The following is a 25192-nucleotide window of genomic DNA, read 5'->3' on the forward strand; positions in this document are numbered from 1 at the left end:
CCAACAGTATCGTCTAAATATAATGATTAGGGCCTGGATTTTTTTTTTTTGGCATTTGCCTATAAATGCCTAAATGCGACATTTTCTGGGTTGCCTGCCTTTTTTACCGACTATGTTCAATAGTCGTCTTTTTAAACATTTTTAGACGCCGTAACAACCATTTTTAGAGGTGTAAGTGCGAGAGTGCCTTTTTTGGCTCGTACAGCGTTTTGCTTTCTGCTTCTGCGTGTTTGCGCATTTTGTTCCTCTTTTGCGTTTGGTTTCCTTCAGTACCTTGGTACCTTGGTTGCTAGAAGGTGTTCATGTACATTTGATCAAAAGGTGTGATTTCTCTGAGCCTTTCAAGATCTTGCAGGGCGGAGAACTAAAAGTATAATTCAATATGGCATGGTTCCAGACCACCTCAGCATTCGTGTATTATACCTCTGTCAGACAAGCACATATACGGCCCTTAAAGTTAAGTCACTAAGAAATGGCCGTAAGTTACATACGGCCTTAAGCTCTGGGGGAGCTGCCAGACGGTATCTGTGAAGGCATTTTGTCGATGATGTCCACGTCGATAAACGAGTCTGTGAAAGTTCAAATGTAATGTAACGAAATCACGCTTTTTCTTACTGAAAGTAACGAAAACAACGTTTTGGTGGTATTTTGAAAAAACAACAGCAAACTATATTTGCTTTTAAGTGCTTTGGATAATATTTTGAGTGGCGTCCGAGTTTTTGGATGCAGACGACAAGGTGTGATGCCGCGTGCAGTGGTTCAAGAGAGTGACTACAAACGTAACACTTGCACAGATGCAATAAAAAGCGAAGCAAAGTGCAAAAACGCCAGAAAAACACGAAGAAAGAAAAGATGGCAACATTACGTCGCGTAAAAAGCATTTATTTCGAATTGAATTAAACGTGCTAAATGCTGCCCACACAACCAAGGCACATCCTGAGGATGTCGATATGATGTCACCAACTGGACAATCAGATGTCCGTAAGATATCCCGGATTGTCCTGATGACATACTATTGGACATCATTCGTACTTCGATTGCAACAGCCGGGGACTTGGTTTGGGCAATCCTGGTGGCGTCCTTTATGACATTTTCAGGATATTTTTCTAGGCATCTCAGGATGTTTTTCTGGACACTCCAGAACGTTAATGCAGTATGACCCCCTGCCCCGTATGTTGTGTATACATCTTATAATGCAAGCTGTTCCATCACACAAGCCTGTTCACTGTGACAAAACATTTTATTGAATATTTTGTACTCCCACTCAAAAAACCCATCTGTATATCACCTGGCAATGAGCTAGCTAACAATGTATCAAGTTAACATGAGTTCTTGGAATGAGCAGCTGATGTAGGAACTAGTGTTTCATCTAAGTGGGTGAGTATCCTGAGTAACGAAGGCGGTTAATTAAGTTACCAGCACCATAAAGGGCATATAGATTCGAGCTAGCCCAGGCACTTTGGTACACCAAAAATGCGAAAATTGCTCGCATCCTAACATGAAGATATCACAGGGTAGAGCTGACATGTAGTATAAACAGTAACTGCCACCAAGGAATATTGGAGGCATAGTTTAAGTAGGCAATTGTACTGAAACAGGTTTGCCACACAAACTTCCGCTTGCCCTTTTGAACAACCCAGCTGAACTCTGCAGCAACGCAGTTCGTCAGAAGGTACTCGAGTATCTTTCGTGTAGATTGCTTTACTTCGGTAGCACCCCGATTCGTCCAAATGTTTATTTCGTCCAATTATTCACAACGTCCAAGTACTCAACACGTCCGAAAAAAATTGGACATAGTGGGCATTGGACGAACTGAACCAGACGGGGGGAATCTTGGCCAACCCGTCCAAATAACCGTACCGTCCAAACGCTTGTTTCGTCCGAAAAGGGAGGGGAATCTCCGAATGCGAGTGAACAATTGCTTCGTTTACGATTGAAGGTAGGATTTAAACATTCACACCGAAAGATGCCATGCCATACACCGAGTAAAACGAGAAACAAATGCTCAGCCTGCTCTGTTTAGTTGTTCTTTTTTTCATTTGAACAACTAACTTATTAGTTAGCATGGCCCAGCAAGTGGGACATGCGCTGCAGGTATGCCTTGAGATGACATGAGCAAACTGCTCTGTTACGTCTGTGAAGGGTGCTTCGTTTCCCAGCATCATTTCCCCTGAGCTGTATTTTCCGCACGCCCATGAGAAGGAAGAGCGAGCCTCTTGTATCGTCTCCTGCTTGGCGAAGCCCCGTTCAACAGCAGCCGAATGCGTACCTGCAAATGGCGGTAAGAGGCATGAATACAAAGAGAGCAAGCGAGGAGGTATATATGCTTATTCTATTAATTATCATGATGGTGTTCCCTGATTATGCGAATTTGTTGCTTACCTGGTTGTGCTTACATTGTGTACGGTTGACTCAAATTCGACGATGAACTTCAAAAACGTCATGTGGGGTTGGCTCTTGAATTTCATGCGCAGCGAATTATGGGACCCTTCGGCGTGATTGTTTGCGCGGAGATCGTCCTCATCCGCAAACTAATTCCAGAGATGAACGTTGGTAAGCCACTGCCGCTCGAAGTAGTCTACGTAAAGGCAAAGGACCGCAAGTTTCCTTTCAGATCCCTAGATGTTTCCAAGAAAGATCACTGACATTGGGAAACGCGGTACGTAGCGAGAACACAGTTATAGAAAACAACACATCGTTAACTGGACGGTCATGTAGGTCAGCGGTCCTGTGAACGGGTTTGTGTTTTCTGTGATTCCCCGTTTGATCAATAATCCATTTGCTTTCATGAATACAGTCACCTGCCATTCACCCAGTGTCAAAATGGCCTGTGCTTTCATGACTGCAGCCAGGCAGTCGCCTGCCGAAAGGAGCAGAGCCTTAGGCAGTCGTCTGCCGAAAGGAGCAGAGCCTTTGGGAATTCCCCCATTTGGACGAAACGGGCTATTGGACGGTACGGGTATTGGACGCGCTGGGCAAGTTTCTCCTCGCCTGTTCATTTCGTCCAAGTGTTCAGTACGTCCGATTTTTTTCGGACGAATTAAATATTTGGACGTTGTGAGCACTTGGACGAAATAAACGTTTGGACGAAATGGGGCGTAACCCTTTACTTCACTACCGCCAAGCTAATGAAGCTCTTGAACCTAAAAGCAGGAAATGTTCCAAAAGCTCATCACACTTACAGAAAAAGATTACCACTGACTTAACACAACACATAATTGAGACTTTTCCTCTCTTATGCGGAAGACTGTTGGTGTCCCTGCGGTCTGATGATGTTTCCTGCATATACTGTATCAACATGAGTAGAGCCTGAAAGGGTTTAACCAGCTAATTCCCCGAATCTACAATCCATATTGAAGGTTGCCTGTTTAGGGTGAAATTAGTTCTTTTACAAAGAAAATTGCCCTCACCGAAACTTACTGAAAAACAAACCGAAGAAAACGAACTGAAAAGATGCACACTAGCTTGTTTGGCAGCAAACGCAATTACATCACCATTTCTGTGAAACCTGCACAGTTTGTTTGAGTAATAGAGTCAGATTTATCCTGAACTTTAGCATAAAGGAAGATTTCTACCCAGAATTCGCATGAATTTAGAGCATATGGTTATTTCTGCGATTTTTCACCCCCGAATTTGGAAAAAAAAATACTTCCCGAAACCTTCAGGCTCCAGACACAAGCTCACGTAATTATATGACGCCTAGTTTGATATGTTTCTGCATACGTAGTTAAACTGACTGATACAAAGAGTTGACTAGTACCGCAATGCTTCTGTTCCAGGGATCACTAGAGCCGAACCGAAACCATGCGATGCAAATCAGTATTTTCTAAGTGTTTACACAGAACATAGGCATATCATGCATCATTGCATCAGGTAAACATGGCAAGATCACGTTGGTAATACTAGAGATTTTAAGAGCTTCGAGTGGAGCACGAGTACACATCATCAATGCAGTTCAGATAACTATAGATAAATATCTGGTCATCACTATACCAGCCGGTTCGGAACTTGCGACTTGTGTTCTACACACGCCGCTTCCCCTTTGCCGTAATAGAGGTTCTGCAAAGCTTCAGGAACAAAATGCACAAGGAAGCACCTCACTACACAGATGAAAAGACGTTCACATTTTTATACGTTCGGAAGAGTTGAAGGACAGGAGGAAACACAATTCACCAGGCTGCGTAGACGCTACGCCAACAGAAGTTTCCAAGTTCAAAACCGACTCCGAGTTGATGCCGATGCCGCTTGGTCGCATGTGACGATGAGAGCACTGTGGCTATAGTTAAGTTTCGGTTTGAAGGACCGGGAAAGCTCACGTCTCGCAAAGTAACTAAAGCCAGGAACTATCGTATTGCAAAATCAGTTTTTGCAATACTCAGGTATTTGGAGTTGTCTGCACAACTTTGTAAACTTTGGTATATATTTATTTTATTATTTTACTTATTTGTTTTATTATTTAGTTAATTAATTTATGTTTTATTATTTTATTTATTTATTTTTATCTTTGAGCATGAATTATTTGCACACTTTGGACAATTTCCTAAATAGTGTGTTGAAGACACAGAAACCAAACAAAGGGCAATAACTGCAGTATTTGAATTCCCTCTAAGGTAGTGGGAAATTGAAGTGACTTGATATCCGCGCTCTCTAACTGCGCTGAAGAGTCTTATGACGTCTACTGTTTTGTCTCGTCACACTCAATACATCAAGAGTGAGTGACGGGAAATGCTTCAATCCCCGTGTAACTTCGACTTGTCTGCTCAGACGTTTTTGCACAAATCTTGCAGTGAAATTTGCCAAAGGACTGTGCAACCACAGTGGCACTTGACATTAACCATTTTAACATGCTGTTGTACATATCCTTTTGTGTTCTGTGCTGTTTGGGACGACACACAATTAGTGTGAAATCATTCATTAGTGAGATCAGATTGAGGCAAGACTCCATGCTTCATGCCAGTTAAGAATGGATCATCTATGAGATCCACAAAAAACATTAAATCAAGTAATCAGAAACAAAATGAGTCTTGGGCTAATTATTAAAATATTCGTGTAGCATGTCAATAGAGCTTAGCTGTTTTGCCTTTTTGCTATACAATACGTACATTGTATTATTAATGTGGCATGCAAGTCAGGAGAGAATTACACCCACCACATACTTTGGGAATTCATACCACATGATTTCAATCGCAACTTCTGGTTTGACATGAGACATGAGCCACAGGATGACTGCAGGATATCTACAGGATGTACGGTTTTATTGTCCCAACGGACATCGCAAATAGACATCCACAAGACATCCTATTTACGTCACATTCCGACAAAGATATTCTGACCATTTCAGGACGTCCTCAGGACATTGGTGGTTGTGTGGGTGTTTACGGTGTGCTTGGTGACGAGGCTTGGGCAGTTTCGATGGAATGCCGTTGCCCTTCTACCTCAGTTTTGTCGCAAAGGCCGTATTGGTGACCGTCTGGCAGGAAGATAATGACAGTATGTACTTAAGGCTGTAACCGTTAAGGCCTTAAGTGCGCTCATCTGACAGGGGTGTTAGACGTCAAAGCTTGTATGGTAGCCCAGCCTTTAAACGAGCAAGTTTTCGTCGGTGGAGCATTCTGAAACACCAACAAAGCCGAGGAGTGCACCAGAATAACGTGCCTATTTTGGCATTTTATTGCCTATTTTGTATTTTTAAGGGCCTGAATGCCCGCCTATTTCCATAGTTTTTAGTGCCCAAATTTCCGGGCCCTAATAATGATGTAATGCTCCCTCGTTTGTTTTGCTTCAGGGGAGACAGTTGGCACGTGCCACATCAAAGATTCTCTGGACAACTCTTCAAACGAACGTGGGATCATACAGTCGAAAACGGAACCGTACAACACTGCACTTTTGGTGGTACAGGATGAAATGGGACACAGACATGACTCAACGTCTCAAGGTAAATACCAAATGGTCCATTCATTAAGTCACGCAAAAATATCAGAGTGGTACAGTGTGCACAGAGACAGGGTTGCAACAGAACATAATGGAAGGTTACAAATTGCCAGTGATGGCCACTAACTAGTTCTGCAATAGTTTAGCTATAACTACTAACTAGTTCGCGATGGAGTAGTTTAACTAGTAGCTCAACTACTTTTCGGGGAGGTAGTTAAAACTACTTCTTTAATTACCACAACGTATTTTAACTACATTTATAACTACTTAACATTGTCCGTCAACACAATCCCATTGCATAGTGTTCTTGGACACCTAAGTATGAATCACAAGCAATGATCAAAGTGAAGGTTTAGTACACATGCACGGCACAATTGCTCTGCACCTCCGTTCTCATCAAACAAGTAGCTCAAGGTAAAAGTCGAAGGCGCATACGCTTGCGACAAAATCGTCAGTAGTTGGCATCTGCAGTGACCTAACTACTGCAGTTAACTGTTCGAGAAAAGAAATTCGAAGAATTTATATTATAAGAAATTCGAAATAGTAGTTTTACTAGTAGTTGCCACTACATTTCTGCAAGTAGTTGGTAACTACTTTTTAACCACAATCAGGTAGTTTAACTACATGTAGTTAACTACTGGCCATCACTGCAAATTGCCACGAGAACATAGACAGCAGAACGAGACAGGACAACCAAGCGCTACTCGCAACTTTTAATGAATAAGGGTAAAGAATGCCTCCCAAGAATCTAATTGCTCCAAGCGCACACACCCAGCAAGCCTAACACACAAGAAACGTAAGCTCACCATGACACCGCACACTCCCAGTGGCCACTATCGGTGAGGTGTCCTAATTATTTCTGGGCACCCGGGTTTTCCGCGATTCCGCAAAATATGTATCGCGGAGTCCCTTGTTTGGCACAGAATTCGATGGAATCCTTTATTTTAAGGGGCGCGCAGATATTCAAGTTCTCGAACTCGAATCATATATCAATCGCTCGAGGTATTTCATTCGCGAATTCCGTTTTTTTTTTAGTTTATAATTTTTTAGACCTCCCGAAATGTGGCAGGTGTGGCTGACAAATGGAACTTATCCCGTTATTTCATAATATTACAAGCCCATTCAATGTTATATCACTGTAACTTGTTTTTGTGTTCATTTTTGCCACATTTCCAAAGGTCTCCAAAGTTATAAACTCTGAAAACCCGGAACCCTAGATATACGCAATATTTGGATTTCCGGATATCCTACTAGTATTCGCCAAGTACAAGTGACAGCTCCCAAAAGTCGACTTCACCTGAAGCTTCCCCGTATGAGGTGAAGCCTGCTTTACGAAATTGCCCATGGTGCAGTGCCAGCACAGGGAGATTCTAGTTTGGGTTGAGATAACGTTAGCCCAAGTTTGCTGCACATACTTTGCCTGAGGATGGGGCAGTGCCTCTCCTGTGTACAGTTGAGCAGTGGCAGTGAGGAATTTTGATTTTGTGTGTGGGAGTTTGTGTTTAAAGACTATTAAATAATGCCTAAAGCTCCAGAAACAAGAAAAGGGTGTTCCATAACTTCCACGGGACGTGTATCGTAAGCTCCTTCCTATAATCTTCCTATAAAGTTCCTATAAACTCCGCAGATGCTGAAAAGTCTTTCAGCAGGTATAAAATGATTTTAGGTGGCAGGCCTTTGTCAGAGGAGAGCACACGATATTATGTATGTACGTAATGTAAAAAACGGTGCTTTCAACCTGTAATTTTATAAAAGGTTTTTGTTCGCGCATTATCAAAGAAAGTAAAGTGTTCCCATTTCAAGCGGTCGTCGACTGCTTGCCGCGGAAAATCATTGAATTTTTTACAGTCGGTGCTGCAGAATTTTTAATTTGCCACAGCAGAAAACCATTCAACCTTAACTACTTTGTTATCAATGTACGTCTCATGAGGGCCGCACCAGCAGGCCACGGACTAGCTGATGTTCTCGGGAACTCAATTTCTTTTCCCAGGAGAGCAATAGAAGGGTGACTTATATACACGCTTTTTCCCCTACCCCGCAACAATGATGCGCATTAATACTTTTGCTGAAGAACCCCCAAGAAGAGAAGTCTGCTGAAAACATGGTTCGCACCTGCAGATGTTGCAGCGGATGGCCAGGTGTCCTGACGGAGAAGCTCGGAGCGACACCGTATGCTCTTGTCAGCCTGATGCTGATGCTCTTAACGGGAAGGTGTCTGAAAATTGCTCTGGCTGTATCTCAAACCCCTCGGGTTTCAGTTCTTAATCTAAATCTGAAGCTAACAAAAGCAGGATTGGAATTGATGTTCTGAGTTTGCCCTTTCAAATGAAACACCTTTGGAAGTCATCGGAGAGGCGTGTTAGCTTCGCTCAATTGGTAAGATCCCTGGAAAGGTAATCTAGAAGATGTGGGTTCGTGTCCTACAGCTGGATAACCTTTTCAGCGACTTCCTTCCTTCCTTCGTCATTAATAAAAGTAGTTTTGACATACCCAGAGGCGGGTACGTTGTCCCGGAAAGTCTCCGTATTTTTCAGCGTTTTCCGTCCCAATTTTTGTAATACGATAGAATCTTGTTAATTCAAATCGCTCAATTCGAAACCCCCGATAATTCAAACTCTATCCTCCAGCCACGACATTTCTCGTTCCAAGCCGCGTGTATATTTCAATGGGGAAAGACCCCCGTTAGTTCAAGGTGACAAGCATAGTATGCACCGCATAATTCTAACAAACGGCTTCTGCGCACCGGACCGCAACGGGCCACAGCACCCCATATCTCCCTGGTTATTGACCTTCTGTACGGTTCCCGTCATTTCTTTCACATTGTCAGCCCTGTTCAAGGACGCGTCTTTACGACAGCAAGGAGCTTAAGCAAACGCTTGCGTTCTCTCTCTCCGCTTTCCCTCTCTCCCTCTTGAGGCGGTGGAGGAAGTGCACTCGCTTTTGGAACTTTGTGACTGTCAGCATCGTTCCCTAACCCGTTCACCGTCATTATTTTATTTCCCTAACTGGCACCACGTCAGCGTAGACGACGGCGTGGGTTCCGGTTGCACAATGTAAGCAATCACGAATTTCGCGAAAATTACTACTTACCGTATTTTCACGCGTATTAGCCGCGGCTTATGCGCGATTTTTTTTTCTCGCGGACGCTCTGCGGCTTATCCGCGGGTGCGGCTTATCTGGTGACTATTTTTCCCTGGTACTTTCCCCATACCCCGGATTAAACGAAAGGGCCGAACTGCCTCATGTTTTTCGGAACTGGACCGCCCTGCCAGTGCACGAACAATACCGAACAGGGGCGGGTCCACATCCGAGTGGACTGACCTTCCGAATACATTCCGCCACGCAGCTTTAACAAAAGGGGTGGCAGTGATTCATGTCTCCTGGAACACCACTAACCCGTCAATCCACGAAAAACACGCAACAAGGGCACAATCCGATCTTAGTAGAACACTAGAACTGACCTCCTTTGTTATACATCATGCCGACACCGGAATGTGGACAGGGTTTATGGCCTTCCCTATGGTCTCCTCTGTCGGCAGACCCACAGGAAGGGTTCAATACACCTGACATCGGGATAAAACGTGGTCAGCTAAGCATCAGTTCTCATTTGACCAGAGCAGCAGCATTCGTGGACACGGGCACGGCAGTTAGAGGTGAGGCATGGCTCTAACGCGAAGGCACAGCTACGACAGCGGCTTCACACTAAAAGTCGTCGACTTCGCGGACCAGTACGGGAACAGGGCATCTGGCAAGGAGTACGGCGTCGACGAGCGTTGAGCGTCTCTATTGATTTTATATGTGCATCACTGGTTCAGCGCACAAAGCAGTCGCGTCGTATTACACGCGGCTTATCTGCGAGTGCGGCTTATCTGCAAAAACATTTTCAAAATGTATCTAAAAACGAGTCCTGCGGCTTATCTGCGGTGCGGCTAATACGCGTGAAAATACGGTATACAGTATGTCAACGTAATACAAGCACATCTGCACTCTCACTGTCCCATTTATAAAATTTCAGATGCACCTACAAGCAGTCGCATGCTTCATGTTAAGGATGAACCCACAGACAGTTGTGATCCACCAGTGTCCCCAGTTACCCTAAAGCATCCTGTCGCAGCGAAGCCCCAGGTGGAAGACTTCAGTCCAGCTACATTCTCCCAGTCCGAGGGTGCCCAGAGCCACATGCAGGGGCACGCTTACAAGACGGCGTACAAGTGCAATCTCTGTCCCGAAGGGTTCATCCTAAGCGCTCACTTGAAGCGTCACAAGAAGACACACGTGTGCAACAAGCCAAACAAGTGCGATCTCTGTCCTGCAGCATTCAGCCGGAGCAGTGACCTGCGCCGTCACAAGAAGACGCACACAGGCGAGAAGCCATACAAGTGCGATCTTTGTCCCACAATTTTCGGCTACAGCTCAAGCTTGCAGTACCACAAGAAGGTACACGCGGGTGTAAGGCAGCACAAGTGTGACCTCTGTCCATCTGAGTTCACCCGACTGCAGCACCTGAAGGATCACGTGCGGATTCATACGGGTGAGAAGCCCTACAAGTGCGATCTCTGTCCCGCAGAGTTCAGCCACAGCACGCACCTGCGGCGCCACAGGCGGACACACGCAGGCGAGAAGCCATACAAGTGCAGTCTCTGTCCCTCCGAGTTCACCCAGATGCACCACCTGAAGGAACACTCGTGGATTCATTCTGATGAGAAGCCATACAAGTGCAGTCTCTGTCCCTCCGAGTTCACCCAGATGCACCACCTGAAGGAACACTCGTGGATTCATTCTGATGAGAAGCCGTACAAGTGCAACCTGTGTCCTGCATCGTTCATCCGGGGCACGTACCTGCAATGTCACAAGAAGACACACGGGCAAGAAGCCGCACAAGTGTGATCTCTGTCCTGCGGGGTTCATCCGCAGCATGTACCTGCAGTGTCACCAGAAGACTCATACGAGCAAGAAGTCGCGCAAGTGCAGTTTCTGTCCTGCGCATTTCAGCCATTGCACGCACATGCGGCACTGCAAACGGACAACTCGCAAAGAGAAGCTGTGCGATGTCCGTCCTGCATTGTTCATCCGGGGTACGAACCTGCAACGTCACAAGAAGATACACGGGTGTTGTCTCTGTCCTGCAGAGTTCACTTCCACCATGCTCCTGCAGCGTTACCAGAAGACACACACGGGTGAGAAACAGTACTTGTGCGATCTCTGCTCTGCAGAGTTCAGCGGAAACAACGCACATGCGGCACCGCAAATGGACAACTCATGGGAGAGAAGCTGTACAAGTGCGACCTCCATCCTGCATCGTTCATGCGGGGCACGTACATGCAATGTTACAAGAAGCCGCACAGTTGCGATCTCTGTCCTGCAGAGTTCACCACGCTCCTGCAGTGTTATCAGTAGACACACGTGTGCGAGAAGCCATACAAGTGCGATCTCTGTCCTGCAGGGTTCAGCAGCAGCACGTACCTGCAGTATCATCAGAAGAGACGCACGAGCGAAAAGCTGTACAATTTTAGTCTCTGTCCTGCAACATTAAGCCATGTTCTGCACCTGTGGCACCACGAACGGACCCTCACGGGAGAGAGGCTATACATGTGCAATCTGTCCTTCTGAGTTCGCTCAGGTGAACCACCCGATTTAAGAGCATTAAAAAAAAAACCAGTGCTGGGTACGAACAAGACAGTCCACTAGAAGACATAAAAGGACACAGACACAAGCACTGAACTTCAACCTTTCCTTTCGTGAACATCTTTTAAAGGTGTATCTGGAGAATTTTTGAGAAAATCTCTTTTGCTCGTATTGCTAGGACCCGGAAATTTAGGCAGTAAAAACAGTGGAAATAGGCAGGCGTTTAAGAACATCAAAATAGACGCGTTAATCTGGTATGCTCTTTGGCTTTGTTGGCGCTTCAGAGTGCTCCATCCCGGAAAACTTGCTGTTTGAAGGCTACAATACAAAGTAGAAGCTTTAACTTCTGGCACATAACTGCAGAGGCAGCCTAGAACGATGCTATATTGAATAATGCCTGCTGTTGTTCGCCTTCAAAGATATTGAAAGGGCAAGAAGGGCCAAGAGAGAACTGATGTTCTGAGGCTGGAACAACATAGAAGGGACAAATACATACAAGGCCTCAAGTTGCCTAAGAAATTAACGATTAAGTCCTACAGCTGGCTAACCTTTTCAGTGACTTTCATCCTTCATCGTTAATTTCTTAGGCAACTTGAGGCTTTGTATGTGATTGTCCCTTCTATTAAATTGTCCCTTCTAAGAAATTAACGATTAAGTCCTACAGCTGGCTAACCTTTTCAGTGACTTTGATCCTTCATCGTTAGTTTCTTAGGCAACTTGAGGCTTTGTATGTGATAGTCCCTTCTATGTTGTTCCAGCCTCAGAACATCAGTTCTCTCATGTTCAACATTTGCCGCTTGCGTCGATCCCTGTCGTATGAATGTGTGTATGAATGTGCAAAAATGTAAGAGTGAAAGGAGGATGAGTGAGACAGAGTGACTGGTTTGTCCCTTCAGATGACGCACCCTGTGTGATAGCTGGAAGTCTAAAGAATACCAACATTAGATCTTGGGTTCCTGTTGGAGTAGTGTTTAATGTGTGACTGCCGCGGTCAGCTGAGAAACAGCTGATTGCCAGCTGAAGAATGCAGCACGTCACGCGGCTCGTTGTCCATCTTCCGTAACGTCGTCGTCATCCGCTACACCCTGGAAGTCGCTGAGAAGGCGTGTTAGCTTAGCTCAATTGGTAGAGCCCTGGACCGGTAATCCAGAAGATGTGGGTTCAAGACCTACAGCTGGCTAACCTTTTCAGTGACTTTCATCTTTCATCGTTAAGAAGGGCCAAATCTTTTCATCAAGTATGTACGAACCCCTTCTAGCAAACAAAGATACTGAGGGAAGCCAAACGCAAGAAAGAAGAAAAAAAGGCGCAAACACGCAGAAACTAAAAGAAAAATGCAACATTGAGCATAAGCTTGAAAGGTGCGCTCGCACTCGCACTTGTCAAAAAAAGGCTGTTGCGGCATCTAAAATGCAAAAAAATGGTATAATTCGGTAGAGTCGACAAAAAGGCAGGCAGCCCCAAAAATGACACACACAGGCTTTTATAGGCATTCGTAGGCAAATGCCTAAAATTCCGTGCCCTAGTTATCACCCGAGAACTTTCTCGCATTATCTGAATATTCTACAGCACTGGGGGCTTTTAATAACTCGTTTTAATAATGTACCAACCAGCCCATTTCGCAACATTGTTTCGAACCACAAGTAACACGTATGGATTCATACTGTTGAGAAGCCGTACAAGTGCAATCTCCGTCCTGCAGTGTCACAAGAAGACACACTGGCAAGAAGCTGCACGAGTGTGATCTCTGTCCTGCAGAGTTCACCACTTCACCAGCAGTTTTTGCATTCCATGCAAACTGATCCAACGATGCTGTCAGAATGGTCGTGGATTTTGTGGGGAAAAAAAATCTGGGTGTTTCATGATTCTAAAAGCGATAAGACCCCAGTGCAGGGGAGACGGACAGATGAAACACAGACGAAGGACTGACTGACAAACACCTTTAATGGCAGAGACAACGCTTAAGTGCACAAACTGCACCCAACTGACCCCTAGTGGTAGCCAAGGCCATCATGCTGTAATCAAACAGTTATCACGCGAACAGGAGACCAAGTAAACCAAGGAGACCAAGCATGTTTTGTGATGGCAGAGGGATATCGAATACAAAATATTGGTCCCAGATTTTGGGGGGTTTCATCGCTAGAGGGCTTCAAAGTTAACGCTCAGAGTAAAAACCACATTCACTTTGGTAGTGTGTGGTGATGTAGAGAAACACCACATCCTCGACAGTGACACCGTATACCAGACAACGGTGCTGGTTCTGGATACAGTGACATCGGTATGTTGGCCTGAATTGGTTCAAAATTGGAATTGGTAAGGATGTAGTGAGAGATCTCTATTTATGTATTATTTTATTGTCGCAAATGTGATATGCCACCAGTGGGAGCGTGAATTTGAGGGCCTGTGTGTATTTGTCCTATGTTGTTCCAGCCTCAGAACATCAGTTCCATCTCGTTCAGAGGGAGTGTGCCTGGCATGTCGGGGAAAACAGCACTAAAAGTACCAAAATTTTGCATTTTTTATCAAAATAACTGGCCCTTCTAAACAAACCAAGTCCTGCAGGTGAAGAGCTGGCCGGACGTACATTCCAACAAAAAAAACACTTTTGCTCTAAAAATTGTGAAATCCCGAAGAATCCCGAGTTGTCGAAATAATTCGGTAAAGTTGAGCAGATCGCTTAAAAGCAGATACTTCCGGGGGTAGCTTTGTTGTGGCGATATCGAGCTAGACAGGTGCGCTTTGCACGCAACCATAGAGGAACACCTTGAGAGCATATGCACTAAAAACTGGAACAGTATTTTTTGCTAAAATTAGTACGTAATTTTTTTTTTTTCCAGAAGGCACACCCGATGCCGAGCTCGCGTCGCCAACGACCACAGGGTATCACGGTTGTCCCTCGAATGTTAATGATTTTTTTTTATTTATTTAAGGGATACTGCTGACATCACCAAGATGTCATTTGCAGGAGTGTGAAAAATAAAAGAAAATGTACAGGTCATGAGCATATTGTACAGCAAAAGTAAATCTACCGTCTCGGAATTATAACAAAATTAGCAAGACTTAAATGGCAATTAAACAATAATTGAACGAGCAACTGAACACGCATTTAAACAGGAGTAGGCATCAACAACAAACGACACTTTGCTACCAGAACGGTACCGAAACACCATCAAAAATAAGATACACTGTGTTTACATTTTTTGAAAGTAATCATCAATTCCACGAATAAATGAGGCAAGAGAGTTGAAGTTGACAAGATCGCTAGGCAGTGCATTCCAGTCCTTAATTACTATAGGGAAGAAGGAATTTTTAAAGGCTTCAACCCTACTATACGGGGGCTTAATGTAACGATTATGGGTTGTTCTGGTGGCACCTCTCTGAATAAATGTAAAATATTCATCATATGGAATTTTAAAAATTCCTGTCATGATAACGTAGAAACCGTGACAGGACACATGTACAGCACTCTTTATGTGAATCCGTTAGATGCAAAATATGCAAGGCGACCTTGCCAAACTCGGAACAAGATCATTTCAGTGTCGTAATGGTTCTGTTGGAAGTGAATGCGCTACTCTATGCATCTCGCTGTGCCAACCATATCCATGCACTATCGAACATTGCCACGAACCATGCATTATTTGTCACCGTGGGGCGTTTGAATACTGTAGACGTATTTTTGTTCGTGATGTATTAATTTTCGCGAACCACATTTGGGAAGTCATTCGCGAGTATTTAATTTCGCGATTCCAGGTCTGCTTCCTTCCGCAGGATCAACGTCAAGCTTTGTTCGCGAGTACAATTTTTTGCGATTTTTTAGCGATCGCGAAATTTGCGAAAATTAATACGTCGTGTATAGAAATACGTTTACAGTATTTGTTTTCCCCATGAGTGTAGGTTTCCTTCAGAAAAAATAAACGTAAGCAGGGCGATGGCAAACGTGTCAGCCGTGCTTCGCCCTCGCCTGTGACAATTCACTGACAGTGCGTTGCAGTTTAGCTGCAGCTTGTGGAACAAGAGTGACAGTTTGGTAGGAAGGGTGAAGATGTGCTGGCTTAAATATCGCAAAATATGTCTGCGACTCACTGCACTCGACACGATACAAGGTAAACGGAGAAAGAGAGTAATTCAGCACTTGGATTCGTACGCCCTCTGTGCTTGTGATACTAGCTGTCGCCATCATTTCTGCCTCCTCCATACCTTACTAGGGCCAACACATACGACACAACACATGGTTACCACGCTGTAAGGAAAATGCACCAGACACAGGAGTTTGGCCAAGTAATACATGAAAGGGTACACCTCCATCAGCCCCAGGGGTTTCACTTATGGTACATGCATCCAATGACTCACACATACATACAGAAAACCACACAAGTCGCTTTATATCCAGCTCATTGACTCGCAACGGCAAGTGATGTTCCTCCTGCGGGATAGATGGCACTTGTTGAAAGTACCGGACACATTTCTGCAGAATTTCTGTCTTTAATCAGGCTGCAATCCCTTACAATGGATTGTGTTACCTCAGACTGTCATGTAGGGAATATTATTCCAGTGCATAAACCTGGTACATGGCGAGCATTTTCCTGCCAATTATCGTACTGTATCTCGTACATAGATTGAGAAGTTACCCGTCAAAAAGAACTCGTTACGAGTTAAGTTACAGTGTGCAAAATGTAACTAAGTTAATAACGAAGTTCTTCAGCCTGAACTGTAACTCGCAGTTACTGAGTTACTTAAAAAAAGAACAAGTTACTTCCAAGTTACTTCGAACGCAAAATATCGTTATACAGGTGCAGCGCGCGTGAGCAGTTGCGGTAGACCTTGAGTTGCCTGCGGAGGAGTGCAACACGCCTAGACTGTTTTCGTTTATGCTCAACAATAGACCTCACCCTGTTTGTAAACAAATGACATCATAGTATTCGACAGCGCCACACATTTGGTAAAGTTGAGCTACGCTCAAAGCTAGAGGTGAACAAGGTCGCGCCCAAAAGCCACGGTCTTGAGGGGGTTACGATGGCCTCTGAAAGGGACGCGACCTTCGATCCTACTTTTCTTTCAATAAGAGGCAACGAACAAGTGCCCATTCGTGGAACCCAGCCCTCCCCTTCCAATTTGTTTCGGTTTCAGTCTGACTACCAATGTCATGATGACGTTTCTCCGGCGTCTATTTGAATGCTTGGCGTCTTACTCCCTGTGGGCGCATAATGGCTCAGCTTCATTTCAGTGGCAGCGATTCTTCCTGAATAAAATACTGTCGTTAATTGCATATCATTTATGATATTCCCCAATATCGTTTTATGGCAAAAAATGCCACGAAGGAACCGAAGAGAAAGCAAGAAAATATGTGGACGTGAGTGAAAAGCAAATTAAAAGTAACTTGGAACTTAACGTAAGTTACTTTGGCAAAGTTACCTGAAAAAGGAACGAGTTCCTCTGAAAGTTACCACGGCGAGTAAGTTAAGAGTAAAAAGTAACCCCAGTAATCCCCAAAAGTAACGAGTTAAGTTACAAGTTACCAAAAAAAAGGAACTTAGTTACAGTAACGAGTTACCTCGAACTCTGATCTTGTATGAGCTTTCCCCGCTAATCCTTGAGAAAAATTATTGTGAAAGATGTTTTAGACTTCCCTCTAGAGAATGACGTTTTCTACACTTATCAACATGGCTTTCGCAGGCTTTACTTGTGTGAAACCCAACTCGCCGGCTAAAAACACTGACTGTGACATTCTCATCTTGATTTACGATCTGAAGTTGACGCTGTTTTTCTGGGCTTTGCAAAGCTTTCCATAGGGTACCCCATAACTGTCTTGTCCATAAGTCTGAGAAAAATAAAATTGCTAGCTGTGGGCAACCATGTGCCAAGGTAGACACCAAATTTGCATTTCCCGTTGAGTACTGCGACGCAGCTATATGTTGCACGCGCATGACAGCTTGGATGCAACAGTGACGTCGATGCCGCAAAGTGTATCGAAACTAAACTCACAATAACAAGAACAACAAAAGTGGATACATAAGTGCCAGTGTTGCCCACTAAAATGCTGGTGGTCTGGCATGAGTCGTCGCCCCGACCGATTGGGAGATGTGCACCCACTGCCCGGCTTGTCTCTCCATTAGCAACTCTCATCTGGTATGCCCAGAAGGAGTAAGCCCCTTTCTGCGTTTTCATGATATAGATGAAGGGAGCACGAAAAGCTGAATGCAAACAATCTGAAAAAATTCCCGCGCAGATAGGAATGAAGTGGTGATGGTGAATAAAAATAACGTGCTTTACATAAACGTTACACATTTTACACGAACTTCTTGCCATGTATACCGTATATTTTTATCCTTTATATATTAATTTTTATGGAAAAGCTACGATAGCAACATGGATGTGGTTTTTCCTGTTGAGTTCCATGGCCAGGCCTGCATCGTCTCGAAGAAAGTGTGCAACTACACTAGGACTAATTATCTCATATTCGTTAATTAATTAACTCTGAAAGTCTTAAAGCTCAGCTACGCCGATTTTCGAGTGTTACAGAATGGAATGGTACTCACACGATGTGTTCATAAGGGAACACTGATTATGTATGCAAAATAGTTATCCCAAACTCCTCGCGGTTTTCTGAAAAAGTGAATTTTTAGTTTCACTGACATCCCGTCTTGTGTCCCGCAAACCCTGTGTCGACGACACATTCGAGGTCTGCCCGCGCTCCGGCTTGGCATGACTTTTGGCTTGGTTTCTTCCGCCAAGCCGGCCAGTTTCTTCTGCCGAGCCGTCTGCTGCGCAGATTCACATTGGGGAAGTGATAAACAGTTCGCTATTAGGGAGCCAGTATATTTCTGGACTTCACTAAACCCATGAGGAACGTGAGTTTTGCTTCCTTCGACTGCAAAGCATTTGCTAGGCCAGTACAGACTTCCTGGTGTGATTCGTGTTCTGTGCTGCGTGCCGAGAATGCGTGAGCGTTTTGCTCCCGTCTGCAAGAACACTTCAGCATGCAGATCCAATGTTTCAAACCACAATTTTCCGAAAGGCGAAAGAGAAATCGATTGACTGCAACAATCGGTTACAACTCCGACTGGGTGCCACCTTCGAAAGCAGTGATTTGATCTGTTCATCTGGCTCATACGAATGTTACGGAAGCAATGCGCAACTTGTTTCACAAGAAGCCGAAGATGTCTCGTCCGGGATGCTGTGCCAACCTTATCTGCAGCAGGAGATTGCAGGGGCAGGACTAGGCAGCAGATAAAGGTAAGACACGTAATGTTAGACAAGTCAGTCATGCGTAGAAGAGAAAAATACACTATCTGTCAGTTACTGCTTCATCCTTTAGAGATTACGCCCCAGCGGGTGTATTCTCAGTACAGATTTGGAATTGCCTTATTTGTTAAATGATTTCGCAGGCATTCTGGCACCACCGAAAAGCTTGCACTCCACGTCTCAACTATCACCGTCTGGGTTTCAAGCTGAAGGCTGTCACCAGTGCCAACCAGACGCCCCTTCAAGTTCATCTGTTTTTCTTGACGGAACAGTGACACCTGGTACTGAGACATTTCATTTTCTGATTAATCAAGTGCATTCTATCACTTGTGCTCGACTTCTTGTGTTCGTATACCCTTGCTGTTGCTCGCTAGCTTAGAGCAACCATGCCTGAGGTGCCAGCGCTTTCAGAGTACATTTAAGCAGTATCATATGCACGGCAGCACATCTTGTGTATTTTGAGTAAAGTGTAAATTCAATGGTGGCTCAGCTGTTGTATTTTGGTCACAAATAAGGTGTTCTTCCAGAGTGCTCAAGGGCAGTTCAAGCAGTTTCATGTGTGCAACAGCACATACTTTTTCTCAGTTTTGACTAAGGTAAATCGAAATCTTCCAGTTGATGTCTTCCGGTCATAAATTATGTTTTTCGAGGCATTAAAACGGCATCATGTGTGCAACAGTACATACTTTTTCTCAGGTGAAGTAAGGTAAATCTGTCCGCCGTGGTGTTCTGGCAGTGCAGCAGAAGCTTGTGTTGCATTCAAGTGGTATTATGTATACAAAAACTTGTTTTATGCCTTTCTGTAGCTGCTGTACTAATATTGTGAGTACAGAGACATTCCTGCATAACATATCGGAGCATCTTGTGTGCTATTGTTGGTATGATCTGCAGCAGTATATTGATAATGTTAATTATTCAATGACTTCAGCTAACATTTACATTCTTACTTCCAGGTAAACCTGTCACGCAGATGCCCTACCCCTTGGTATGCATAGTTCAAGATTGTACCGAAACAATCCACCTGGAGTATTATTCTTCAATTGGCAGTGGCATTACTATCACAACACACCACATACTGCATGTCTATGGTGTGTGTACAATGCATCAAACCTATTTTCAGGTACAGGCCAACTGGTACGCAATTATAACATGAAACAACTGACACAGAGACCGTAAAGTCATGCCTTTTCCTCCGTGCCTCGGGTTTCATGTTATTATCCTCACATGCAGCTCAATTCGCCTGTGCTGTGCAGCATGAGCAAAAGCATATATTGTTTGTGGTCACATGACACGGAACATAAATACAGTGAAACCTTCCTATGTTGGACACCCGCGGTGCAGCCGAAGCGTCTCCTACTTATAGAGGTGTCCGAGTTACAGAATATGACGGGAACAAAAAATGGAAGAGATCACAGCTGTGAGAAATGTCCCCCTTCAATTTAAGGTCCTTGGTGGTACCTGGTGGTGGTGCCTGGTAGTGGTACCTGGTAGTGGTACCTCTACCCACTCTTCACTGATAATTATTACTGATTTTAGTATATTCAATTCCGTTCAGATTCTACTCAATGGCATTACCTCTGGAGCTTTTCGAGCAGCAAGGACTTGTCTCTGAAGCGTCAGCTTACTTCTCATAGCTTTGGTGCAGTGCTCGTTCAAAGGCTCTAGACAAACTGAAGACAAGTGCTCACATAAAGAATTACAATGTAGACTGACAGCACTTGTTTTTGGACTCTAAAAACTAAAGCAACAAAATGCTGAGACCAGTATAGGGGAAAAAAGGGGCAAAAGTCAAGGCCATTTTGGGTCTTTTTGGTGCAAAGATAAGCCGATATTGAGGTAATTTGGCCAGGGTTTTGTCCGACTTTGCAGGGAAAACCCTATCCTACTTCCAAGATAGGGAGGTGTCCGACATAGAGAATTTCGTCCCCATGTAGTTTCAGTGGGGGTCTGCCCGTGCAATGAAATCGTGGGGAGTTGTCCGAGGTAGGGAGGTGTCCGACTTTGGAGGTTTTACTGTACTATACAGCATTCTACATCATGTAATCTAACAGTTGTTCATGTTTGGATATTTTAACCATGGAATTTACCCTGCATGCACCATACCATGTCCAAACACTAACAACTGCTAGAGAGCAGCATGTACTGTTTCCGCATAGCACTTATGGCTTGCTTCCTGTGATCGGAAACAGTGGTCTCTTTTTTCTGCTACAACCAGTAAACTACAGTAAAGATTTAGAAATACTGTGTCATACCATAAAGCACTATGGGAAACGGCAGTTTGAAAAACTGGAGAAGACTGTCATTAGAATGAGGGACATGTTCTACGGTGAAATTTTTTGCAGTGTGTGCTGTACCACGTAATGCACTGCAGGCCTACCACAGTATGGTAACGGTCTGAATACTGATTTGCTCAAAAAAGGAATATGTGCGTTTCTTGTACTAACTTCCCCTTATGCAAAGTAGTAGAAAAATGTTTTCAGCCAATGGGGAGGGAGAGGACATCATTCTGGAGTCTCGTTGACCTACAATGTGTCGTGTGTGAAGGTCATTTTGAAGGGTGTAGGTGGTACAAGACGGTGTTCCCACATTCTTGGCAGTGTTGACTAATAACCACAATAAAGTAGAGGGTACATTTGTTGCTTCATATATTTGTGTCATGGCAAAGTATGTAGAGATACATCTGTCTCAACATGCAGGTGACAAAACTGTTTTTTATGCTTAAACTATGACAAATAGTTGTCTCTTCAGCACCACTAACCATGTGCCGGCCTCCATGACATGTCTGTGACATTCCAAAGTGATTAACATGTCCCATAGATGTGTGCAATGCTGAAGATGACTGTGTACCTTCTATGGATTCTTGATTCAAGAAAAGTACTGTGTGATTTGCTAACAGCACCTGGCTGTACCTCCACAATTCTACATAAAAATATGTAAAGTTTGCCAAAGGAAACATCATGAAGGTCCATAGCGAAAAACCCTGAGACGAGGGATAGGAAGGGACATACACAATGTCTCAACATAGCGTGTTTATGTCCCTTCTTGTATCTCCTCTTCAGATCTCGCCATCATGGACACTATCACCAGCTCGCTTGCTGTTGAACCGTTCTTTCAACGATAAGGGTCACTTTCATGGACTGGATGGCAGCCAACATGCTGTCAATAAAAAGAATAATGGAAGAAGCTCAATATGATCCTTAGGCTGTGCGTGGTCATTGCTTTCTGACAAATGGTGACTTAGAATTTCAGGACAGTGCCTGCAGTGGTAGTATTCTTGTGTTCTCACCCTTGACGCCCATTGTGTGTCATCAGTCATATGCACATAGCTAAAACAATGTATATTTGTATTTCTTTGAATACAGTTGGTACAGCACATTGTTTTTTTACATGTTCTTTGGAAAGTATAAATAAAAAAATTCTCTACTCTGCAAGTCTCCTGTCAGCTCTACAGAGCAGCTTCGAATTTCACTAGAAGCCACGTGTGAAACCTAGACCGAACTAGTGGTGAAGGTCCATATAGGTCATAGATAGATACTATTATTATTATTAGATCATAGGTCAGGCTTAGGTCCTGGTTGGTAGCAACGCATTTGAATCTTATTAAAAATTGGTGCAGGAGGTGACCAACGTAACTAAATCCACCAACTGACTCTCACAAATTTTGTGGTGTTATACTTTTGAAACAACATTAATATGCCGCAGTGGTCTTTTCTCCTTTGTTCCTTTTAACCTAGAAATATTAGGTCTTCGGCATCACCAGCCTTAGTTGCTGAGCATGCAGTTATTTACACTGAGCACTGCAGTTTCATATTTGTTTCTCCGGACAAGCAAGCCCGCTTCCCCATTTTGATAAGAGTCTTTCAGCTTTGACAGGGCATTTGTGGACAAGGAAAACATTTGGACTATTGTGTATTTTGCTATGAAGTGCACCGTACGAGGCAGAGGACACCATCAACCATTTCCACTAAGGTTATTAAATTTGTGATAAAGTACATATACCTTTTGTCACTGACTAATTTGGTGGCAAAGTTACTTGAGTGGCAGTTGTGCAATTTTAAGCACATGTTTAAAAAAAATAGGATATGGGAAGTGCTGACTGGTTGAACATGTGGAGTACCTAGTATAATAATTGGGGGTATACGTCGCGAGACAACTGAGTGTGGAATACACAGCACAGTGTAATGTTCCTTATTCTGGCAATGTTAGCATGGTTCAAGTGGGAAATGTTGCACTACCCTTAATAACATCTGTTGGGCCCAGCAAACAGGGTGCACATACCCTGATCTGAAGACACTATGCCTAACTCAAAAGCAATATGAGATCGACCCGTACGTGTTTATTTGCGAAACTATTATGAATGAAATATGGCCTGTGTGGTATAGAACAATGCGCACACTCAAGTAAACATGCAAAAAATACGTATAAGGCCTCTCGACCTACATGCCGCGATGCGCTCTACGAGATCAACAACACACTACAAAACTACATCTCACACTTTTTGTTCGGGGCAACTCTAATGAGCACTCTAATGAGGACGGTTTCATATAACCGACGAATGGTTCAACGAATGCAGTTCGAGTGGTCACGATACATTCCTACGTCGTTCATTGCAGTCGCGCTATGATGCTGCACAATATATGTATCTCGTGTAACAAGCCTGGCAATCGCACGATGTGCATGGGCAGAAATACGGCCTTCTTTCTTTGAAGACCAGTCCTCTGCCGGTATATGCTCGAACGATCACCAAGTCTCACGTTGTTGGTCAATCGCTCCCATTCCTGCACTTGTAGTAAAAGCAGCAAACGGGTTGACGTGAATGGCAGCTGAACGGTTGAACTGCGAAGTTCTCGAGCACATAATCACAATTTCACGCCGAAAATGATGTTGAGATGAGTTCGCGGTTGTTGTTTCCATCGTTCAATAGTTCTCGGGATTACCTCGGACGAAACACTCATCGTAGCCGGCGGCCATAACTGGATTTCCTCGCAAACGGGAGAAGACGCCAGGGAAGTCAGAGAAAGCCTCAGCTTTCATCCAATCAGACGCACGATTCTCTATCTACGTAGATGGAGCAGGTTTATCCCATCTACGTCACAAAAATGGCTGCGCCCATGGCTTGTTTTGGTTTCTTTGATGAATTAATTTTCGTAATAGGAAGACAAAATTGAGAAACGAAGGTGCGTTTCGGGGGCAGTTGGATGTGCTCGTTCTGAATATCACAACCGTTTCAACACATCGGGAAATCGGCGTAGCTGACCTTTAAAGTACGGGATTCCGGGCAAAAGAAGCAAGATAGCAGAATGAGAGAACACACTAGCTGAAAGCCGTTCTACATTTAAGAAATCGTGAAACACACATGTGCTAGGATATCAATGAATTCTGGTGCACCAACGAGCAAAAACTGAAACTGTGGAAACAGGGAATGCAGGGAGTACAGCTCTCATTTCACACCCAACTGTCTTTTGTAAAGTGTATTGTGCAGTGACATTACGCCGCAGATCGGAAATATTTTGCATGGTGACTCCTTGTGGACAGCTTCACAGATGAAGCAGGGTTTCGAGTCACGTTAAATGTCACTTCATTGCTCCTTTAAGATTTTTTGAACATGGAATGCCTTTCAACTGGGACAGTCTTTCGTTCTGCTCATTCTGCTGCCTTGCTTTTGCCCAAAGTCCCCCAATTAAAGAGTCAATGAACAAAGTTCAGATAATCATTCACCTCGTAGTTGCACACTTTTCTTGAAAGGATGTCTGCCCCATCATAGAACTCAACTGCAAAAGTGGCGTATATGCCGTTATCTTTTTCTAAAAAAAATGTGCGCAGCATTAAAATATAGCGCCCCGTTTATGTACTTGTCATTCCCGCAGTTACGGTGGCTGAGCTCGTTCACATGCTTGCCAAAGGAAAAGTTACCGTGGCAGACAGCGTATTAGAGGGCCGAGGAGCTGAGCAACCTAGTTCAACTAGAAAGGTACGTACTTTCAGGAGATTCAGTTGATAAAAACAGTCGCATTCATTAGCAGTCGTATAACACAACCAGCTTCTTTTTTTTCGTTACAGGCTGTCTCGGATAAAGCAGTAGCCCGTAACGTGGCCATTTGCAGGAAAAGAAAGGTGCTGTCCCAGCAACTCAGCAGCAGCTCCGATGATGGTGAGGACGATGATGACGACTACGACGACGACTGGGTGCCAAAGAGACTCCTTCTGGAGGAGCAGCGCAAGGTGTCCGTGCTTCGCCAGAAACTTCACTCGCTGCGACAGAAGCACGAGAAGCTCCAAGTGCGCCACGATCGCCTCGAGGATATCATGCTGGGCAAGCTGGGTGAGCTTATTTCTTCCTCGACCGTGGCTGTTTTGCCATAATTTTTTTGTTTACCCTTTCCCGTGCGTTGTT

General features: G+C 44.2%; 1 protein-coding gene across 5 annotated transcripts in view; it reads left to right on the top strand.

Annotated features, from left to right (window-relative positions):
• LOC135372691 (zinc finger protein 239-like) overlaps positions 1-25192 on the top strand; it is a 37033-nt gene that overhangs the window by 3670 nt on the left and 8171 nt on the right. For 4 of the 5 annotated variants that reach the window (XM_064606187.1, XM_064606188.1, XM_064606186.1 and 1 more), the window contains exons 4-6: positions 5786-5935; positions 24666-24769; positions 24859-25120. In XM_064606187.1, the coding sequence (XP_064462257.1) occupies positions 5786-5935; positions 24666-24769; positions 24859-25120 (516 nt within the window). Of the gene's footprint in view, positions 1-5785; positions 5936-9946; positions 11600-24665; positions 24770-24858; positions 25121-25192 lie in introns of those variants that run through there. The other variant, XM_064606190.1, reaches the window with a different exon arrangement.

Source organism: Ornithodoros turicata, unplaced genomic scaffold, assembly GCF_037126465.1.
Source record: "Ornithodoros turicata isolate Travis unplaced genomic scaffold, ASM3712646v1 Chromosome160, whole genome shotgun sequence".
In the NCBI taxonomy this organism is placed as follows: Eukaryota; Metazoa; Arthropoda; class Arachnida; order Ixodida; family Argasidae; genus Ornithodoros; species Ornithodoros turicata.